General features: G+C 41.5%; 1 protein-coding gene across 2 annotated transcripts in view; it reads right to left on the bottom strand.

The window, feature by feature from the left end:
* kif13b.L (kinesin family member 13B L homeolog) overlaps positions 1-22,455 on the bottom strand; it is a 155,497-nt gene that overhangs the window by 110,851 nt on the left and 22,191 nt on the right. For both annotated transcript variants that reach the window (XM_041562042.1, NM_001145074.1), the window contains 1 exon segment: positions 12,862-12,955. In XM_041562042.1, the coding sequence (XP_041417976.1) occupies positions 12,862-12,955 (94 nt within the window).

Below are 22,455 nucleotides of genomic sequence, written 5' to 3'. Positions count from 1 at the left end.
CTTTAAAATTGCAAAGTTTTTATAAAAAAAATAATTTACCGAAACTCCGCCTGCGCTCCTCTTCAGAAAAGGCGACAGGGCAACGATCCATTGTGTGGCGCTCGATTTCTCCTCCCTGGCTATCGCCAATCGAAGGCAAGAAGGAGAAATCGAGTGCCGCATGATGGATCGTCGCCCTGTTGCTTTTTCTGAAGAGGAGCGAAAGCGGAGTTATTTTTTTAATAAAGACTTTGCAATTTTAAAGTTAAATATGTCTTGGTGGTTTTTTTTCGTTATAAACAAACTAATTTTTTTAAAAAAAAAAACTGGTCCTTTAAGGTGGCCATACACCTAGAGATCCACTTGTTTGGCGATTTTACCAAACGAGCGGATCTCTCCCTGATATGCTCACCTTGAGTTGGGTGATATTGGGCTGATCTGATCGTGGGCCCAAGGAATGGATCATACGGTGGGCAGATCGCGGGACCACATCAACGAACAGATGCGGTCCGGAATACGACGGGATTTTTAACCCTACCCGGTCGACTTTCAGCCACATATCGATCATTGAAGCCCGTCGGAGGGGCCCCACACAGAGGCCAATAAGCTGCCGAGTCATTCTGCTGGCAGTTTTTATTGGTCCGTGTATGGCCAGCTTTACAGAGCATTTGTTTTTTAGATGGGGTCAGTGACCCACATTTGAACGCTAGAAGGAGTCAGAAGAAGGCAGCAAATAATGAAAAAAACCTATAAAAAACAAATAATCAAGACCAAATGAAAAATTGCTTAGTATTGGCCCTTCTTAAAGTCTACTTAAAGTTGAACCACCCCTTTAATCTGCCTGGCCTTTGAATTTGGGTTCAATTGGGTGTAGGTCCCAGTTGCTTATGGGAATTATGAAATTAGAGTTAAACTGGCCATACATAGAGAGATCCGCTTGTCTGGCGACATCACCAAATGAGCAGATCTTTCACCAATATGCCCACTGACGGCAGCGCTATATCGGGGAAATCCGAACATTCGGCCCTAGGGCCGAACTATCGGATTACAAGTAGAAGCAATGGGCTCAGACAGGTCGGTCGGCGGAAAAATTAAACATTCCCGATCGATATTGTGGCCAGAAATCGATCAGAAAGACCCGTCGGAAGCCCCCATACATGGGCAGATTAATTTCCGAATTGGTCTAAAGGACTGATATCTGCCCGTGTATGGCCTCCTTCAGACTAACTTTTACACTGGCAATCCACAGACTGGAATGGGTTCATTTTGGAAATTGTAAACACAGAGCAGTAAACTCCCCAAATTTCTATTTGCCTGTGTGTAATGAGATATTTCCCTGCCACTGTAATGCCTGACTAATGAACAGGCGAATGAATGCAACTGTCAGTTTAAGCTGAGACTGCTCAGAGAATCATGTGACCTGACAGGGAGCCTGGGAAACCTTATGGAATTCTTGAGCCAGGATGTGTTGGCCGCTTCATTTACTGCCTTCACAATAGCATCAGACGTATTCCAAATATGCAGGATACCGAGGGTTATGTAGAGCAATGAGCTGAAGGCCACATAATGCGGCTGCTGCTGAAATCAAGCAGAAATCAAGCAGGAACAATCTGCGGGGCAGCAAATTACTTCTACATTTAAGCACTTTAACACGGGCACCTTTCCATATACACACACACTAAAAAGAGACATTTTATATTAAGTGCCTGTACAATCCTGTGCTCAGTGGTTCTCCTTTCCATGGAATCTTAAAAATAAAAAGGACATTCCAGAACTAGGTGGAGTCCTGAGCCGGGTAACTAGGGGCTCTATATTGTCCCATTTTAGGGACACAAATTCCGAGAGGCCACTCCACCTGCCCCATTGTTGGACGGTTACTGTAAACCAGGAGTCCACATACTTTACTAATGTGAAGTCTACTTTTAATGATGTTGTCTCATTATAATCTACATCTATAAAAGCATTGTTAGCATTCTGTTCCATGGAAAAAATTACTTAACGGAGAACTAAAGCCTAACTAAAGAGGTGGGTTAGAAATGTTGTACATTATGTTTTGTGCTTCTGTACCAGCCCAAGGCAACCACAGCCCTTTAGCAGTAAAGATCTGTGTCTCCAAAGATGCCCCAGTAGCTCCCCATCTTCTTTTCTGCTGATTCACTGCACATGCTCTGTGCTGCTGTCACTTACTGAGCTTAGGGACCCACTCACAATATACAGTACACATAGAATAGAAATGTCACAATATAAGGCTGATTAGTAATTAATACAGATAATTACTACATGGCAGCACAGAAACCAGTGCAATTAGCATCAGAATTTAATAATCAGCAAACCTGTAGCATCAGCTTATATTACAGTCAGGGAAGCTCATTTTCTGCTGGATAATTAGTGACGAGCCCTAAGCTTAGCTTCTCAACAGCCAATCAGAGCCCACTGAGCATGTGAGTGTCACAGACACTTTCCAAGATGGTGACCCCCTGTGACAAGTTTGAAGTCCTGGATCATTGCTGCTATTGACAAGCTCAAACTTTAGCCTCGTGCAATAAGTTCACTATATAAAATAGGACATTTTTAGCCACATTCATTTTTAGGGTTTAGTTCTCCTTTAAATATTAATTCATGAGAAAATGTGTATTGCTATATTTAACAAACAACTATTTCTTATGTAACCTTAACATAATAAATACCTGAATGAAAAGAATAAAACAGGAGGGTGATTTAGACAAGTTGTTTGTTGACATTGTCTTGAGATCTACTGATCACCAGCTAAAGGTCTACTGGTACATCCCAATCTAACTTTTGGCCCCCCTGCTGTAAATCATGGGCACCAGAATTATCCAATCAATCAGAGCAGCATCAATGGGAAAAGACAAACTGAAAATGGGAACACAACCCCAGGGGGGCAGTACGATGCAGATATGAACGACTCCTTTAAAGGAGAACTAAACCCTAAAAATAAATATGGTTAAAAAAGCCATATTTTATATAGTGAACTTATTGCACGAGGTTTGCTGATTATTAAATTCTGATGCTAATTGCACTGGTTTCTGTGCTGCCATGTAGTAATTATCTGTATTAATTACTAATCAGCCTTATATTGTGACATTTCTATTCTATGTGTACTGTATATTGTGAGTGGGTCCCTAAGCTCAGTAAGTGACAGCAGCACAGAGCATGTGCAGTGCATCAGCAGAAAAGAAGATGGGGAGCTACTGGGGCATCTTTGGAGACACAGATCTTTACTGCTAAAGGGTTGTGGTTGCCTTGGGCTGGTACAGAAGCACAAAACATTTCTAGCTACTTCTTTAGTTAAGCTTTAGTTCTCCTTTAAAGGGGAAGGAAAATGCTTTATGCATCACAGAGCCCCCCTCTCAAACACATCACCCACACATGTCATAAAAGGTAAAATAGCACAGCAGGGTAGCTACTGGGGCATCTTTGGAGACACAGATCTTTACTGCTAAAGGGCTGTGGTTGCCTTGGGCTGGTACAGAAGCACAAAACATCATGTACAACATGTCTAGCCCATTTCTTTAGTTCCCCTTTAAAGAAAAATGATATGCACAGTATAGGGCTCCCATGCAGGATTAGCATTTGGGCTTCCCCTCCGCCCCTTTATTAAAATCCCAATAGTCATCTTCCTTGCCTCCCTGTGTAGCTAAATACACCTGGAAGCCTTCAGGCAAGTATGCAGCAGTATTAGAGAAATAAAAAACATACGTTTCCTGGAAGTCACAGACATAACCATTTTATCAGAAAGAAAACTTGCTCAGCAGAAAAAAGCCGATTTCCTTGCATGTGCAGAGACCCGACTCGTAGAAAGCAATGCAGGAAATGCCATTTATATGCCCTTCCCTTGTATGGGCACCAGGAAGTGTGACCCTTGTAAGTTCAAGGCTATTTCCCCCATCCAAAGGCAATTAAAATTTATTATAGAACAAAACCTACTTTGTATCTGCAGTTATTTCTTGCACCAACCCTGCGCCCTAACTGCTCTTCTGGGCATTTGCCATTCATTTTCGTTTTGGTTTTAAAGATATTAACCTTTTTAACATTTCAAGCCACACCGACACATGCTGTTCGGTTCTGCCGAGAAGCCAGAGTCGGCAGAAAATCAAGTTAGTGAGCTGAGGAAAGTCTTGTGAAGTTGCTCTTACAAAATGCAGTCAGTGAGCAAGGGACCCTCGTATGACCTTTCTCTGGTCAGTCATAAGTAGACCAACATCACATGATTTTTCTCTGTTCTCCGAGTTAATTTTTTACCAACAGTCACCAGTCACGAGTGATCTATTAAAAGGATTGTTCACCTTTAAATTAACTTTTAGTATGATGTAGAGAGTGATATTCTGAGACAATTGGCTTTCGTGTTATATTATTTGTGTGTTTTGCTTTATTTAACTTTTTATTCAACAATAGTGAAACTTCAGCAATCTAGTTGCTACGGTCCGAATTCCCCTAGCAACCATGCATTGATTTCTATAAGAGACTGGAATATGAATAGGAGAGGCCTGAATAGAAAGTTAAGTAATAAAAAGCAGCAATAACAATACATTTGTAGCCTTATTTGCTTAGATGGGGTCAGTGACCCCATTTTGAAAGCTGGAAAGAGTCAAAAGAAGGCAAACATTTAAAAAAACGATCAAAAAAGAAATCATGAAGGCCAATTGAATAGTTGCTTACAATTGGCCATTCTATAACAAGTTAACTTAATAGTGAACCACCCCTTTCAATTCAATATAGGAACAGTACAAAAACTGTGAAAATCTTGGGAAAAAAAAGAAAATTGCAACAGTGCTCAGAAGAGCACTCGGCAATTTTAGATTAATTTGTTTCAAGGGTTTACATATCCTTTAAAGGGTTTTTGCTTTGAAATTAACGTTTGCTATGCTATAAAATGTCTTATCCTTAGCAGCTTTTCAATTGGTCTTTTGTAATTAGTTATTATTTGCCTTCCTTCTCGGTCCAGGTCTGAAATGGAAGCCAAAAAAGGTAAGGCTACACTTTTATGGTTACTGTTACCATTTTTACTACTTATTCTTTCTATTCATCAGCACTGCCTGGTTGCTAGGGTAAATTGGACCATAGCAACAGGATGGATGCTGGAATTCCAAAGTAGAGAACTGCTGAACAAAAAGCCAAATACTGAATCTCCCCTCCCTGAAAAAAGAACAATTGCAAACGGTCTGCATCATTCCAAAAGTTAATTTAAAGGTGAACTGCCCTTTTTAAAGGTCATCTGAAAGGCCTGGCAAGCTCTCTCATGTATAAAGCAGATATGATCACTATGTACTGAATGTCCATGTTTGCAATGCTGGTTCCAAGAAGCACGGTGCCAGACGCATTTTGCTCTCTCTTTTGTTCTGGAAATCACAGGCACCTGCAGATACGGATTATATTTTTAGCTTTAGTAACACCAATTGCTTGCAGTTTCCCTTCTTTACATCCTATGTGAGTTGCCTTTAAGTTCCAGCATGGCACCCTAAACTGCTCTGCCCCCACTGCCCTGAAAACACTTTAAGGCAGAGTAGCAGAAACTGCCAGTAATCATAGTGACCAATCAAAAGACTGCTTTATGGAGGTCGCTGGGATATTTTACTCTCACAACACTGCACTGCTGCAAATGAATGTTAATATCCAAGTTCACCAGTCTTCATGTTCTTATAGTTGTTGGTTATACATTCCAAGCCCAAGAGGAAGGGCGCGGGCCCCGCGCGTTCCAAGTGCTGATTCTGTGCTCCAACCCAAAGTAGACGCCTGGGAAAAGTTATCCAGTCATTACTTGGCTTGCTCTCCTATGAGCTGTGACTGTATTATACTGACGAGGCACAATAGAGGGAGCCAAGGGGATGCCCTGCTAGAAAAATGCTCATGGGCAAGTCAATGGGAAACAATAAGCTAATGTTCTAGCAAGTCACAACAGGTTGAGAATACAGGATTTGGACTTAAAGGAGATCTAAACTCTAAAAATGCCCCCCCCCCCCCGTGACATAAGAGGCAGACGCATTGAAGTAGGAGAAGTAAAGACGCTAGGGTGAGGTTATTGCATCACTAAAGGCTTAATTGACCGGGAAGGGTAAAATGTCTCGTCGGATCGCGGCCGCATCTATTCATCCTCCCAATATTGCCTCCATTCTGATCCCTACGGCCCACGATCGGATCAGCCCGATTTCACCCACCTCAATGTGGGCAGATTGGGGAGAGATCCGCTCGTTTCGCCTCCCTGTGTATGGCCACCTTTAGACGCAACTAGCTGACTATCCATCCAGTTTTCTCAATGTTGTCAACTGGACAGAAAGTTTTGATGCCCAGTCAGTGTCGGACTGGTCCGGCGGGACACCGGGAAAATACCTGGTGGGCCCCAACCCTTAATGGGCCCCCGCGGGGCCAGACACCTCTCCAGATATCTGTAAAAAAGTTTTCTTCCCACAGCGCCATCTGCACATGTGCCAGGCACTCGGGCGCCTTCACGATCGTGCCGAGCGGCGCCTTTGTGTGTGCGCACTCGTCGCGTCACAGTAGGCGGCGGGGGGGTCGGAAGGGGCCCTGGACAGTAGTCCGGGGGGGCCCCGGGCCCCCCAGTCCGACCCTGTGCCCTATCTCTTAACTATATTCTGCTTGATGAGTAAGCCCAATCCTTTAATTACAGATATGGGATCTATCATACAGAAATCAGTTATCCAGAAAGCTCTGAAATACAGCAATGCTCATTTAGAAACACAGTTTCTTATTTTTGATTGTTTGCTCTTTTTTTGTTGTTTCTGTAATAAGACATTAACCTCACTTGATAATTTATTGGCCAGATTAGGTGTTTGGTTTTCACAAGGCTGAAAACCGAACAGAAAACGGAGACCCGAACAGGCCTTGGAAAAACCGGACTGTTTGGGTCAAAACCGAACAGGTGGCAACCCTAACCTTGTGCCCCCTTACTGCCTGATCAATGGCAGGAGTAATGCTCAAGGGTCCTTTGTGGTCACAGCTCTATGAACTATTATTTAAATCCTGAAATGTTATAAAAAATGAAGATTGGGCAAAACAAGAATTTTTTTTTTTTAAAGCCCCAAGGCCAGTCGCATTTCCCTGGGCACACAGGATTGTGCATCCTACATACCGCAGATAATGCGGCTTTTTATTCCGTGCCCAATTAGAATGGAGACAAAAGGAGGACAGCTGCCACTTTAATGTAGGTCACATTTTTTGCCAAAATATGCCAGCAGGCAGAGAAGCGCTCCCTGAGACCCCCGTCCATCTGCTTTCATTTTATAATTAGCTCATGATTTCCATATGGTTACAGCTCTGTACGTACAATATTTCTGTGAGAGATTTAAATGCGGCCATGCTCCAGTAACCCAGCAGAATGCAATCTATGCAAGGCATGCTGGGAAGTACAGTACAGTGGGGGGGGCTAACAATGCAGACATGGGGGGCTGAAATCTAAATAAGTAAACACAAAACTAAAAAGCAGTTGAATATGCAGAAGCAACGTCCTTAATTAACCCATTTCTGCACCTCTATTTCTGCCATACTGAGCTACATTAGGAAGCAATGAATACAAAGTGCGAAACAAAATAGGCCCCCGAGATAAAGACTGTGTGGTTAACCGCACCACCTTGCTAAATTGTAGCTAAATCCGAGCTAAAACGGGGCTACTTCCTTTTATTGATGTACATGTAAAACAAAAGTAATAATAGTACAGCTATTCTTTCCGTAATGTGAAGCACCATGTCTTAAAGGGCTAGTTCCCCTTTAAACAAGCTATACGTAGGATCGAAACAGTGATTTTCTGAGACTATTTGCAATTGGTCTTCATTTTTTATTTTTAGTGTTTTCGGACATATTAAAAATTTTTTTTTATTCAGCAGCACTCAAATTGGGAACTCCAGCAGCTACTTGTTTGCTAGGATTCAATTTCCATAGCAACCAGGCAGTGGGATAAGTGGTCTATAGGGTCAGTCTATATAGGCATGGGATCCGTTATCCGGAAACCGGTTACCCAGAAAGCTCAGAATTACGGAAACACCATCTCCCATAGACTCCATTTTACCCAAACAGTTAAAATTTTTAAAAAATTATTTCCTATTTCTCTGTAATAATAAAAGCTTGTACTTGATCCAAACTAATATATAATTAATCCTTATTGGAAGCAAAACCAGCCTATTGGTTTTATTTAATGTTTATATGATTTTCTAGTAGACTTAAGGTATGACGATCCAAATTACGGAAAGATCCGTTATCTGGAAACCCCAGTTCCCGAACATTCTGGATAGAAGGTCCTATAACTGTATTACTCTTTTCTCAAAAGGACACAAAACCAATCAGAGAGCTCTAAGGAAACGGTTACCTTTATTGTGTGCTGGTGTGAAGTAAACAATTGAAAGCCAGTTAAAGGGGTTGTTCACCTTAAGGGTAAGGCCACACTGGGCGTTTTAGGGAGATTTGGTCGCCTGGCGACTAATCGATTTGTCTTTGTGGCGACCAATCTCCCCAAACGCTTGCCCTCACTCTGCGCCGGCTAAAATGACAAAACGCCAGCGCTAATCACACGCGGCGATTCGTTTTCCGAAGTCGCCCGAAGATTCCTCGTGAGGCAACTTCTGGCGACTTCGGAAAACGATCCTCAGCGTGTGATTAGCGCCGGCGCTTTTTTCACTTTAGCCGGCGAGAGTGAGGGAAAGCATTTGGGGAGATTGGTCGCCGCAAAGACGAAGCGATTAGTCGCCAGGCGACCAAATCTCCCCAAAACGCCCAGTGTGGCCTTACCCTTAAATTAACTTTTAGTATGATGTAGAGAGTGATATTCTGAGACAATTTACAAATGATTTACATTTGTTAATTTATAATTATTTGTGTTTTTAAGCATTTTATTAAGCAGCTCTCCAGATTTCAATTTCAGCAATGTGGTTGCTAGGACCAAATTAACCTAGCAACCATAAGTTGCTTTGAATAAGAGGAATAGAAATAGGAGAGGGCCTGAATAGAAAGAGGAGTAATAAAAAGTAGCAATAACTACATTTGTAGCTTTACAGAGTATTTGTTTTTTAAATGGGGTCACTGACCACGCCAATTATTGAAAAACTATTAAAAAAGAAAAAATGAAGTCCAATCGGAATTAGCTATTCTATAACATGCTACGGGTCAGGACACACAGGCAGATTCGGGGAGATTAGTTGCCAGGCGACAAATCTCCTCTTCTTCGGGCAACTAGTCTCCCCTACCTGCCTCCCCTAAAATGTAAATCGCCAGCAGGATGGCATTCATTTCCCGAATTCACCTGAAGTTGCCTCACAAAGAAACTTCGAGAGACTTTGGAAAATAGGGGAATGCAGTTCGGGGAGATTAGTCGCCCCGAAGAACAGGAGACTTATTGCCGGGCGACTAATCTCCCCGAATCTGCCTGTGTGCCCTGACCCTAAAAGTTAACTTAAAGGTGAACCAAGGCTTTAAAAAAAGAGCTCTAAGGAAAGAGTTGCCTTTATTGTGTTCTGGTGTGGAGAAAACAATAGAAAGCCAGTTAAAGGGGTTGTTCATCTTTAAATTAACTTTTTTATGACGTAGATTCGTAGAATGTGAGATTCTGAGACAATTTGCAATTGGTTTAAATTTTTTATTATTTATGGATGGATAATAAAAAGTATCAATAACAATAAACGTGTAGCCTTACAGAGCATTTGTTTTTTAAATGGGGTCAGTGACCCCCATCTGGAGACTGGAAAGAGACAGAAGAAGAAGACGGCCAATTATTGAAAATCAAAGGCCAATTGAAAATGAGCCATTCTATAACATACTAAAAGTTAACTTCAAGGAGAAGGAAAGCTGCGTGCAAGCTATAACACTATACTGTATTTACTCTGCAAAATGCTTTACCATACCTGAGAAAGCAGCTCTAGAAGCAATCTGTTTGTTTAGGATAGCAGCTGCCATATTAGCTTGGTGGGACATCACTTTCTGTCCGTGTCTCTCCCTGCTCACTCATAGCTCTGGGCTCAGATTACAGCAGAGAGGGAGAGAAGCGTAAACTGAGCATGCTCAAGCCCTAGCCCTGGAGGTTTAAGCTGAAAACAGGAAGTCTGATACAGAAGCCCATGAGTACACAATAGAAGGAAAGAAATGTGGTGTTTCTTTTGACAGAGGACTCAGAGCAGCATTACTTTGAGGGTTTACTGATGTATTTATATAGACCTTTCTGATAAAGCTTACTTCGTTTTAGCCTTTCCTTCTCCTTTAAAGGTGAACCACCCCATTAAAAAAGAGATCTAAGGAAACAGTTGGCTTTATTGTGTGTCTGTTTGGAGTAAACAATAGAAAGCCAATGGCAGTAATTCTGGCTGCATCACTGTAGCAAAAACAATCTCAAACAATAATAAATCTTGGGTCGACACGGTTTCCATGTGCGGGTGGGATCTGTGCGCCAACCAATGACAAGAGTCGGAGTTCACTGGCACGCCAGCCTAAATGACTCAGAAGAAACAGGAAAGCCGAGCTTGGCTCCAAGCTCATGTAATTACAGGTACGGGTATGGCTTTCTCTGCATTTGTTACAATAAAACAACCAAATTAGTCAGCAGCTCTGGCAAATGAACTGGTAAATGAATCATGGCAATGTCACTGCTTCCCTTGAGCTTTGTATAGTTATTAATCAGAACTCAAACTCACTCAATTACATAGAGTTACGTAGTTAAATCAGGCTGAAAAAAGACATCAAGTTCAACCCCTCCAAATGAAAACCCAGCCCCATACACACGCCCCTCCCTACTGTCACATAAATTCTATATCCCCATATCTATACTAACTATAGAGTTTAGTATCACAATAGCCTTTGTATTATGTCTGTCCAAGAAATCATCCAAGTCCCTCTTATAGTCATTAACTGAATCATCACCCAGCAGTGCATTCCCCAACCTCACTGTCCTGACTGTGATGAACCCCCTACTCTGTTCCTTTAAATGAAACTTCTTTTCCTCTAGTCTGAAGGGGAGGCCTCTGGTACGTGATCCTCTTTATGGGTAAAAAGGTCCCCTGCTATTTGTCTATAATGTCCTCTAATGTACTTGTAAAGTCTAATCATGTCCCCTCACAAGCGCCTTTTTTCCAGAGAAAACAACCCCAACCTTGTCAGTCTCCCCTCATAATTTAACTCTTCCCTCCCTCTAACCAGTTTAGTTGCACTTAGTCTCTGCACTCTCTCCAGCTCATTTATATCCCTCTTAAGGACTGGAGTCCAAAACTGCCCCCATACTCCAGATGAGGCCTCACCAGGGACCTATAAAGAGACATAATTATGTTTTCATCCCTTGAGTTAATGCCCTTTTTTATACAAGACAGAACTTTATTTGCTTTAGTAGCCACAGAATGACACTGCCCAGAATTAGACAACTTGTTATCTACAAAAACCCCAAGATCCTTCTCATTTAAGGAAACTCCCAACACACTGCCATTTAGTGTATAACTTGCATTTATATTATTTTTGCCAAAGTGCATAACCTGCATTTATCAACATTGAACCTCATTTTCCAGTTTGCTGCCCAGTTTCCCAGTTTAGACAAATCACTGTGCAAAGTGTCAGCATCCTGCATGGAACTTATAGTTCTGCACAATTTAGTCTCATCTGCACAAATAGAAACAGTACTTTCAATGGCCACCTCCAGGTCATTAATAAACAAGTTGAAAAGCAAGGGACCTAGTACAGAGCCCTGCGGTACTCCACTAACAACACTGGTCCAATTAGAAAATGTTCCATTTACCACCACTCTCTGTAGTCTATCTTTTAGCCAGTTCTCTATCCAGGTACAAATACTATGTTCCAGGCCAACATCCCTTAATTTAACCAGTAATATTCTGTGTGGCACGGTTTCAAATGCTTTAGTAAAGTCTAAGTAAATCACATCCACTGCCATCCCAGAATCGAGGTCTCTGCTCACTTTCTCATAAAAAGAAATTAAGTTAGTCTGGCAAGATCTATTACACATACAACCATGCTGGCACAAACTCATAGTATTATGATTTGCTATAAAATCCACTATCTTATCCTTTATTAACCCTTCGAAAAGTTTTCCTACCACTGACAGACTAACTGGCCTATAGTTTTGAGGCCGAGAACGAGGGCCCTTTTAGAATTGGGTATTTGCAACTGAAATTAGTGTCTCTCTAGCCGTTTATAGTCTCTAAACTCAATCCAGCACAAAACAGCTGATTAACAGAGTTGGACAAGAACTAATGTCTGCTACATTGTTTCAACAGTCAGAACAGAATGGGATAAATAAATGCTGCTTTTACCAATGCAACTACGTTTACATATGCCTTTAAAACCAGCAACAAATGTCGTATATTATACAGTTATGGGACCTGTTATCCAGAATACTTGGAAGCTGGGGCTTTCCGGATAATGGATCTTTCCGTAATTTGGATCTACGTTTACAAATGTCTTTAAAACCAGCAACAAATGTTGTATATTAAACAGGTATGGGACCTGTAATCCAGAATGCTCGGGACCTGGGGCTTTCAGGATAATGGATCTTTCCATTATTTGGATCTACATAACTTAAGTCTACTAGAAAATCATATAAACATTAAATAAACCCAATAGGCTGGTTTTGCCTCCAATTAGGATTAATTATATCTTAGGTGGGATCAAGTACAAGCTACTGTTTTATTTTTACAGAGAAAAAGGTTATAATTTTTGAATATTTGGAAAAATGGAGTCTACGGGAGACGAACTTTCCATAATTCGGAGCTTTCTTACAAGCGGTACAAAGTGTTTTCTTGCAACATATACATAAAATAAAAGTCACATTGAAGGTATAAAGAGATCAGTGTATCCCCTAATGCATTTCTCACCAACTTGCCCTTCAACAAATGAGGTGCTAGTGAGTAGTTCCCTTCAACTTACCGGGCATCCCCCTTGGAAAGACTGGAATTTGATGGGTACAGGACGATCTGATTGTTTTCTACATCCACTACGCATTTTGTGCGAAGGTCCTGTTCTGCAAAGAGAGATCACAAGGTGCTGTCAGATTCCAGCATCTAAAATTGATATCTTGTTTATAAAGAGTATTCATTCTCAGCCTAGAATAGTAATAAACAGGTTGTTCACCTTTAAATTAACTACTAGCTTGATGCAGAGAGTGCTATTCAGAGACAATTTGTAATTGGTTTTCATATTTTATTATTTGTGGTTTTTGAGTTATTTAACTTTTTATTCAGCTGCTCTCCAGTTTGCAATGCCAGCAATCTGGTTGCTAGGGTCCAAATGACCCTAGTAACCATGCCACAAGTTGAATAAGAGACTGGGATTTGAATAGGAGAGGCCTGAATAGAAGATGAGCAATAAAAAGTAGTAATAACAATACATTTGTAGCCTTACAGAGCATTTGTTTTTTAAAATGGGGTCAGTGACCCCCATTTGAAAGCTGGAAAGAGTCAGAAGAAGAAGAAGTATAATAGTTAAAAAATAACAATAAAAAAAATGAAGGCAAATTGAAAAGTTGTTTAGAATAAGCCATTCTATAACATACTAAAAGTTAACCACCCTTTAAGGAGCTGAACCACAGGTGTTAAATGTTGTAGACCTATATCTTACATCTTTATAGGGGTTGCCAATCCAAAAATAAAACGGTTTAACATGCAACTCCAATGCTTTTCAATTCACTGGTATATTTGGATACTTTGTTGCCCATGGGGGCTGCATACCACCCTGTGTGACATAACCTTAAAGAAGAAGGAAAAGCTACTGAAGCAGTTTATTGTCAATAGATTAGCCACAATAGTGCAAGCTATAACACTATATTTTTTCTGCAGAATGCTTTAATATACCTGAGTAAACAGCTCTAGAGACTGTCTCTATTAATTTAGGATACCAGCTGCCATATTAGCTTGATTTGACATCACTTCCTGCCTGAGACTCTCCCTGCTCACTCATAGCTCTGGGCTCAGATTACAGCAGGGAGGGAGGAGCAAACTGAGCATGCTCAAGCCCAAGCCCTGGAGGTTTAAGCTGAAAACAGGAAGTCTGATACAGAAGCCCATGAGTACACAATAGAAGGAAAGAAATGTGCTGTTTCTTTTGACAGAGGACTCAGAGCAACATTACTTTGAGGCTTTACTGGTGTATTTATATAGACCTTTCTGATAAAGCTTACTTAGTTTTAGTTTTTCCTTTTCCTTTAAAAAAGGCTGGTGTATAGAAGCTGAAATCTGAGACATGGATAAGTTATATTTTTAGGAGTTTTCTATTTCTTTTTTGGTGCTTATCTCTCTGTATCCCAGCACAGACACTTCTGAGGATTCCTCCCAGACATTCTCACCATCTCTTCAATTTTATGCCTCTGACCTCCTCCATGTTTATTTGTTATCAGAGGCTGCAGGTCAATGTTTGGGAGCTTGCTCATTTTTATCTCAAATACATGAGTGATGGGTCAAATGAAAATTGCCACTTATGTGCCAAATGAGACGGGATGCTGGACTTTAATGAGACACAAGAAAGACGAGGATAAGAAGGGTATGTAGGGGCACCACAGCGAGGGAAAGAAAGATATCGGCGTAAAGATACAGTAATACAGCAGTCTTCAACCTCTGTCCCTGCAGTCTGAGTTCTACAGGGAACTCTGAGTACCACTCATGTATTATAAGGGATAATGTACCCCCTACTGTAAATGATAAGGATATTAGAAGTCACTGAGGGGTTGTTCTGTGACCATATAAAGGCACAAGGCTGCAGGCTGAGTTATACAGGGAACTCTGAGTATCACTCATGTATTATAAGAGATAATGTATCCCCTACTGTAAATGATAAGGATATTAGAAGTCACTGAGGGGTTGTTCTGTGACCATATAAAGGCACAAGGCTGCAGGCTGAGTTATACAGGGAACTCTGCGTATCACTCATGTATTATAAGGAATAATGTACCCCTACTGTAAATGATAAGGATATTAGAAGTCACTGAGGGTTGTTCTGTGACCATATAAAGGCATAAGGCTGCAGGCTGAGTTATACAGGGAACTCTGAGTATCACTCATGTATTATAAGGGATAATGTACCCCCTACTGTAAATGATAAGGATATTAGAAGTCACTGAGGGTTGTTCTGTGACCATATAAAGGCACAAGGCTGCAGATATCTATCAGCAGGTCAATGTGTTGATATAATCTTCTCCCGGTGAGTCTCTCTCTAGATCCTCATTATGATGTGATTGTTGCTTAGAGCCAAACAATTGGATGATCCCAAACTGGTCCAGCATGTTGGTATATTTCTCAGTACATATAAAGCTGTTATGTTCCTTTTATTAACAAGTATTTTCCATTTTAGTTGCTGTTAAAACTAGTCTTTATTTCCACTGGAGTAGAGGAGAATATGCACCAAGTGTAGATAAAAACAAATTCTATTTTGGCACAAGTTCTCCTGGATGATGGGTGGCAGGCGGCTGAGCACAAGGGAATCTTATTAAACAAGGCAGAATATCAAGGAAGCAGCATAAGGAAAGCCACAAACAAGTGACCGCATGTGTAATCCTCCGATCAGAGTTTCCCAGCACAGACAAGGGCCGGCCATAGACTCGTATGCAAAGGAAGAAGATTTAATCCTTTCACTACCGCCCCACGGTATTCTGCGCTGCGGGGGCTCTGGAAGTTGCATTCATACTCCACAGACAAACGCTTACTTACAACTGAGGGGAGAACTCGGTCAGAACTCCACAGGGGGCAATGGGGTGATTGTGCTCCCAGAGGGGAGGGGCAAGGGTTAATATAAAGAAACAGTAGAATGCATAAAGGAGATTCAAACTAAATCTGAAAAAAGAAAGGGGGAAGCACTTCAACTGGCATCCTTCAGCACTCAAATCATCCTGCATCTGCATATATACTGAATAAAGTAGCCCCTCTTGTAAAATATAAGGATATTATAAGTTAAATAGAAGTTTCATGACCATAGAAAAGTACGGCCAAAGGCCGAGGTCATAGAACTCCGAGGTAACTTCTTATATCCTCATATTTTGCATCTGGGGGTACTTTATTTATTATAATACACAAATTTCAGTGAGTCATGTGACAGAAATGACATCAGAACTCACCGTTTCTAAGGATATCATTTACAAGATATTCATTGCTTTTGTATTAGATTGTATGTATATATATATATATATATATCTATATATATATATATATATAAACACATGCCATGAATATCCTGTAAATTATATCCTCATAAACAGTGCTTAGTGATGTCATCAGTTATAATTGGTGCATGAAGATGTAATTTCACATGAGTCACATGACTCACAGAGAGATAGAGAGATACAAAGTTACATTTATACACAGAAACATTGGGGTAACAGTCACCCTGCTATAGTTCCAGGGGTACCCAGGGCACAAATAAGCACTCATCCCTAATCTCCCCCTAACTGACCTTCAGACTGGGCCCCCTTAGCTCATAACAAGGTTACAGATATATAGAAACATTGGGGTGTCACCCTGCTATAGTTCCAGGGGTACCCAGGGTACAAATAAGCACTCACCCCAAATCTCCCTCTAACTGACCTTCAGACTGGGCCCCCTTAGCTCATAACAAGGTTACAGATATATAGAAACATTGGGGTGTCACCCTGCTATAGTTCCAGGGGTACCCAGGGTACAAATAAGCACTCACCCCAAATCTCCCCCTAACTGACCTTCAGACTGGGCCCCCTTAGCTCATAACAAGGTTACAGATATATAGAAACATTGGGGTAACAGTCACCCTGCTGTAGTTCCAGGGGTTCCCAGGGCACAAATAATCACTCACCCCAAATCTCCCTCTAACTGACCTTCAGACTGGGCCCCCTTAGCTCATAACAAGGTTACAGATATATAGAAACATTGGGGTGTCACCCTGCTATAGTTCCAGGGGTACCCAGGGTACAAATAAGCACTCACCCCAAATCTCCCTCTAACTGACCTTCAGACTGGGCCCCCTTAGCTCATAACAAGGTTACAGATATATAGAAACATTGGGGTAACAGTCACCCTGCTGTAGTTCCAGGGGTTCCCAGGGCACAAATAATCACTCACCCCAAATCTCCCTCTAACTGACCTTCAGACTGGGCCCCCTTAGCTCATAACAAGGTTACAGATATATAGAAACATTGGGGTAACAGTCACCCTGCTGTAGTTCCAGGGGTACCCAGGGCACAAATAAACACTCACCCCAAATCTCCCCCTAACTGACCTTCAGACTGGGCCCCCTTAGCTCATAACAAGGTTACAGATATATAGAAACATTGGGGTGTCACCCTGCTATAGTTCCAGGGGTACCCAGGGTACAAAAAAGCACTCACCCCAAATCTCCCCCTAACTGACCTTCAGACTGGGCCCCCTTAGCTCATAACAAGGTTACAGATATATAGAAACATTGGGGTAACAGTCACCCTGCTATAGTTCCAGGGGTTCCCAGGGTACAAATAATCACTCACCCCAAATCTCCCCCTAACTGACCTTCAGACTGGGCCCCCTTAGCTCATAACAAGGTTACAGATATATAGAAACATTGGGGTAACAGTCACCCTGCTATAGTTCCAGGGGTACCCAGGGCACAAATAAGCACTCACCCCAAATCTCCCCCCTAACTGACCTCAGTTATCTGGGTGCAAGAATGTATCAGCATTGCAGACATGTACGTTTGTAATATACTGTATTTTCTTCCTGGCAGGAAATCCTTTTCTGGTGTATTCGTTACAAGTCACATATGTATAAGTTAATATAATGTCCCAGTCTCGCAGGCTTGAGTTAAACTGGTAATTTTAGTGTTCCTCTATCTGTCTGGCTAGGGATCAGCAATTCCCCAGTTCATGCTGAAATGATTAATCTGGCTGTATCACCAGCACATTTTAACCCTAGTAGCACCCCGATACCTGCCTGCACATCCCAGTCCTCTACTATATGGCCAACAAGGTTAAAGCAAATTTCCCAATAAACATATAGGGATGGAGACTCCTTCATTGTCTCTAACATGGAGACTCACCGTGGGAGCAGTGTTAATGGGCCGACGTATCAGTGAAGTTTATGGTCCATTCCAAGAAGATACATTTACAAAGCCATTTTGCCGTTCCGGTATATATCGAAGGCCATTTAAGCCTTGAAATTTTAATGTATGGGCTATATTAGGCCTCATTGGCCTGTGCAACTGTATGGATTTCAGTAATGAATTCTTAATATAGTTTTGCAGTTGGACAAAACTTTCTGCTTCTTGTTTTCCTATCTGAAAGTGACAAAAATGCTGACAAAATGCAAAATCACTGGCGCCATATTGATCTCCTGCTCTTACTAGTCACAGGGCTATAGTCATCCCTCTGTCAATAAGGGAGGGCGAGTAGGGTGGTCTCCTACACCAAATATATACCCTAACTGCTTCCCTTCTTTCCTGTGAATGGAAACTGGGTTTAAAGACATAGTAACACCAAAAATCTAAAGTGTTGTAAAGGAATGACAATATAATGTACTTTTGCCCTTCACTGGTAAAACTGTTATGTTTGCTTTTAACTATAGTTTATATAAACTAGCTGCTGTGTAGCCATGGGGGCAGCCATTCAAGCACAGGATACACAGTAGATAACAGATAAGTACTACTATAGTTTATATAAACAAGCTGCTGTGTAGCCATGGGGGCAGCCATTCAAGCACAGGATACACAGTAGATAACAGATAAGTACTACTATAGTTTATATAAACAAGCTGCTGTGTAGCCATGGGGGCAGCCATTCAAGCACAGGATACACAGTAGATAACAGATAAGTACTACTATAGTTTATATAAACAAGCTGCTGTGTAGCCATGGGGGCAGCCATTCAAGCACAGGATACACAGTAGATAACAGATAAGTACTACTATAGTTTATATAAACAAGCTGCTGTGTAGCCATGGGGGCAGCCATTCAAGCACAGGATACACAGTAGATAAAAGATAAGTACTACTATAGTTTATATAAACAAGCTGCTGTGTAGCCATGGGGGCAGCCATTCAAGCACAGGATACACAGTAGATAACAGATAAGTACTACTATAGTTTATATAAACAAGCTGCTGTGTAGCCATGGGGGCAGCCATTCAAGCACAGGATACACAGTAGATAACAGATAAGTATTACTATAGTTTATATAAACAAGCTGCTGTGTAGCCATGGGGGCAGCCATTCAAGCACAGGATACACAGTAGATAACAGATAAGTACTACTATAGTTTACATAGTCTTACATTGTTTCAACAATCAACCACCAGTGCAGAGAATAGAAAGGGACACATGCTGCTTTCAATAGCAATACATATACAAATAACGTAAAAACCATAGAAAATTTGCAACTAATGTATATTGCAATGTTGCTTAGAATTCTGTTTTCTTTTAATAGGCAACATTTTTTTTTTTGGAGGCTGACCTAACCTTTAAACATTAATAAAAGCCAATTGGATTGTTTTGCCTCCAATATGGAGTCATTATATCTTAGCACAATGTACTGTTTTATTATTACAGAGAAAAAGGAAATCTATGGGAGATGGCGTTCAAGATATTCGGATCTTGCTGGATAAGGGGTTTCTGGATAACAGATACCCCTCTGAACTCAGAGCTGAAGGGTGTCACCGTGTGTAGCCCATCTGCAGCAGCATGGAGAATGTACTCCAGTTGTATTTTGACTGCAACTCCCAGAACCCTTTGTTTCCTGAGGGCTGGACATCAGTTGATTAACCTCTTTCCTGCCACACTGTAGAAGTCACTGGCCATTGATTTTTTAAATGCTGGGGAATTAACTTTGAGATTGATTTGTGATGGCTTCTAAAGAGTCATTTCCTCGGAGTACTGAGCACTAACAGTCCACCAGACGTTTAATTGCTCTATGACTACAATTAAGCACAAACATTTATGAGAAAAACAAACATTTGCAATAGAAGGCTGCTATAAAATGCGATTGCATAAGAGAATGTTTTGCATGCAGCAGGATTTGAATTATACAGACATCTATTATTATAAGCTGAAGGGGATGCTGGGAGCTGTAGCTAAAGAAAAAGGGGGGTTTTTGGTTGGACAACCCTCATAAGACGTTTTATTGACCCAACGTCACACTTATAGATTCCTGGCCTGGTGTTAGAGCTCCTACCCGGGTGTTAGAGCTCCTACCCGGGTGTTAGAGCTCCTACCCGGGTGTTAGAGCTCCTACCCACGACAGCACCCTGCCTTACCACAAAAAATGGTGCTCCTGTTACAGCCATTATAAAAACCTGCCTTATTACACCCAATCTTATAGCTGCAGTACTTTTCAAGGAAAGAAATAATATGTAGGAACTGTACGGCTCTGCTGATCCAGTGTACCAGCAACAAATTATTTAGTATTTACTCTTTTATGCCATTGGCACCTGTAGAACAGAACCTTCACTGTGTTAAGTCTATGGGTGTGGAACACGGATACCAAATATGGGAAGGTTATGAAGTTAGCTTGAGTGCCAACACAGAAATTCCACTTCTGCACAACTGGCCTGTATTTATCATAGCAACAAGAGAGTAGCCCTAATGTGAGAATGCTTGAGGTTGTAAATGAGTTTGTATGTGCTGCCCTTGTCTGCGTGGGTTTCATTGGCTCCTGATGAAATGGGCCTTAGTGTGTTTGAATGTGATAGGGTCTTTAGATTGCAAGCTCCACTCGGACAGGGACTGCCTTTTGTCTACGATCAAGTGTAGTATCTATTCTTATCAGTGGGTGGGATATTTTCTAGCTAAGGGAGGTATGATAGTCCCCATCCACTGGGAGGCAGAGAGCAGCTTGATTGTCTGGCCAAGGGTTGGATAGATTATGAAACTTGAGTGTCAGCTCCTCGGATCTTGCCAGCCTGCGGTGCCTTACTTCACGTGTTTCCTCATGGCACAGGTTGTGGGCTGAGCACATACTCACTTTAGGATTTTTTCACTTGCTCGTAAGCCCCCAGCCTTCTGGCTGAGGCGAAAAAAATAATTAAATTCCAGCCGATAGGTCTGTACACAGATGCAGCCTTTTTATTAATTCTTATGCTTATTTATTCACTTTTTAGAACTTATATGTAGGGATGCACCAAATGCAGCAGGCCTTTTTCAGCAGGATTCGGCCAAATCCTTCTGCCCATCTGAATCGAATCTTTCCCCTTCCCATCCCTAATTTGCACATGCAAATGTAAATATGCAAATTAGTATTTGGCCGAATCTTTCGCAAAGGATTCGGGGGTTCGGCCGAATCCTAAATAGTGGATTCGGTGCATCGTTAGTTTTATGGATTTGGTGGAAAATGTGTGCCCATTAGGTTTCTTCTCCAAGCAAACCAGGCTCACAGAAGGTGCAAATGTTATTGGGACCTCTGTGGAGGTCCATTGGCTCCGAACTTCTTGTAAGTCCTAGAACTGGAGGGGGACAAATAAAGGGACTCCCCGAGACTTCCAACAAAGCCCTTGCCTCCTTCATGACTTTTGGCCGGGAAGGTCAGGTATAAAGGGATACACCCTAGTTTTCGGGAAAGGTAGGTCTGAAAAACTTAGTTTTAAAGGAGAAGGAAAGATTAAAATTAAGTCAGCTTTATCAGAAAGGTCTATATAAATACACCAGTAAACCCTCAAAGTGATGCTGCTCTGAGTCCTCTGTCAAAAGAAACACCACATTTCTTTCCTTATATTGTGTACTCATGGGCTTCTGTATCAGACTTCCTGTTTTCAGCATAAACCTCCAGGTCTTGGGCTTGAGCATGCTCAGTTTGTTCCTCTCTGCTGTAATCTGAGCCCAGAGCTATACGTGGGCAGGGAGAGACTCAAGCAGGAAGTGATGTCACACCAAGCTAATATGGCAGTTGCTATCCTAAACAAACAGAGAGAGCTTCTAGAGCTAGTTACTCTAGTTATGGTAAAGCATTCTGCAGTATAAATATAGTGTTACAGCTTGCTCTATTGCGGCTTATCTATTGTCAATAAACTGCTTTCTTTCCACTTTAAGGTTTTGGTCATTTTTAGAATTTTTGTGCACTCTGCACTGGGTCAGGAATAATCTCTATATAGTGCTGACATTCTACGCAGCGCTTTAGAAATAAAGTACAGGTATAATAATAATGCTGAGATTGCCAGAACAAGGATATTTTGACTGCCATATCTCAGGCAGGAATATATAGATGGAAGCAAGATGACAGCTCGAGGCCAGACATATGAATATATACATAAATATAAAGAAGACTAAAGGAACTGTAAGAATGGAATATCCCAACACTAGCTAATGCTAGACATGTGCCCTGTGCATAAGAAGCTCACAGACAATAAATCATTCATAGAACAGGCTGGAGTAAATGAACCCAAAGTTCAGCAGATATCACTTATCTTGATGAGTTCTCTAGTGGCACCATGATACCAGCAAACTGTCACAGAGACGGCGGCAAACAAACAAGGGAGACATGCATGCACACTGTGGGGGTTATTTACTAAACTCCGAATGCAAAGATCACGAAAAATTTGTGATTTTTTTTT

Source organism: Xenopus laevis, chromosome 5L (genome assembly GCF_017654675.1).
Source record: "Xenopus laevis strain J_2021 chromosome 5L, Xenopus_laevis_v10.1, whole genome shotgun sequence".
NCBI classification, from domain to species: domain Eukaryota; kingdom Metazoa; phylum Chordata; class Amphibia; order Anura; family Pipidae; genus Xenopus; species Xenopus laevis.
The sequence above is the reverse complement of the archived record's forward strand: the minus strand, read 5'-3'. Positions and strand labels throughout refer to the sequence as shown.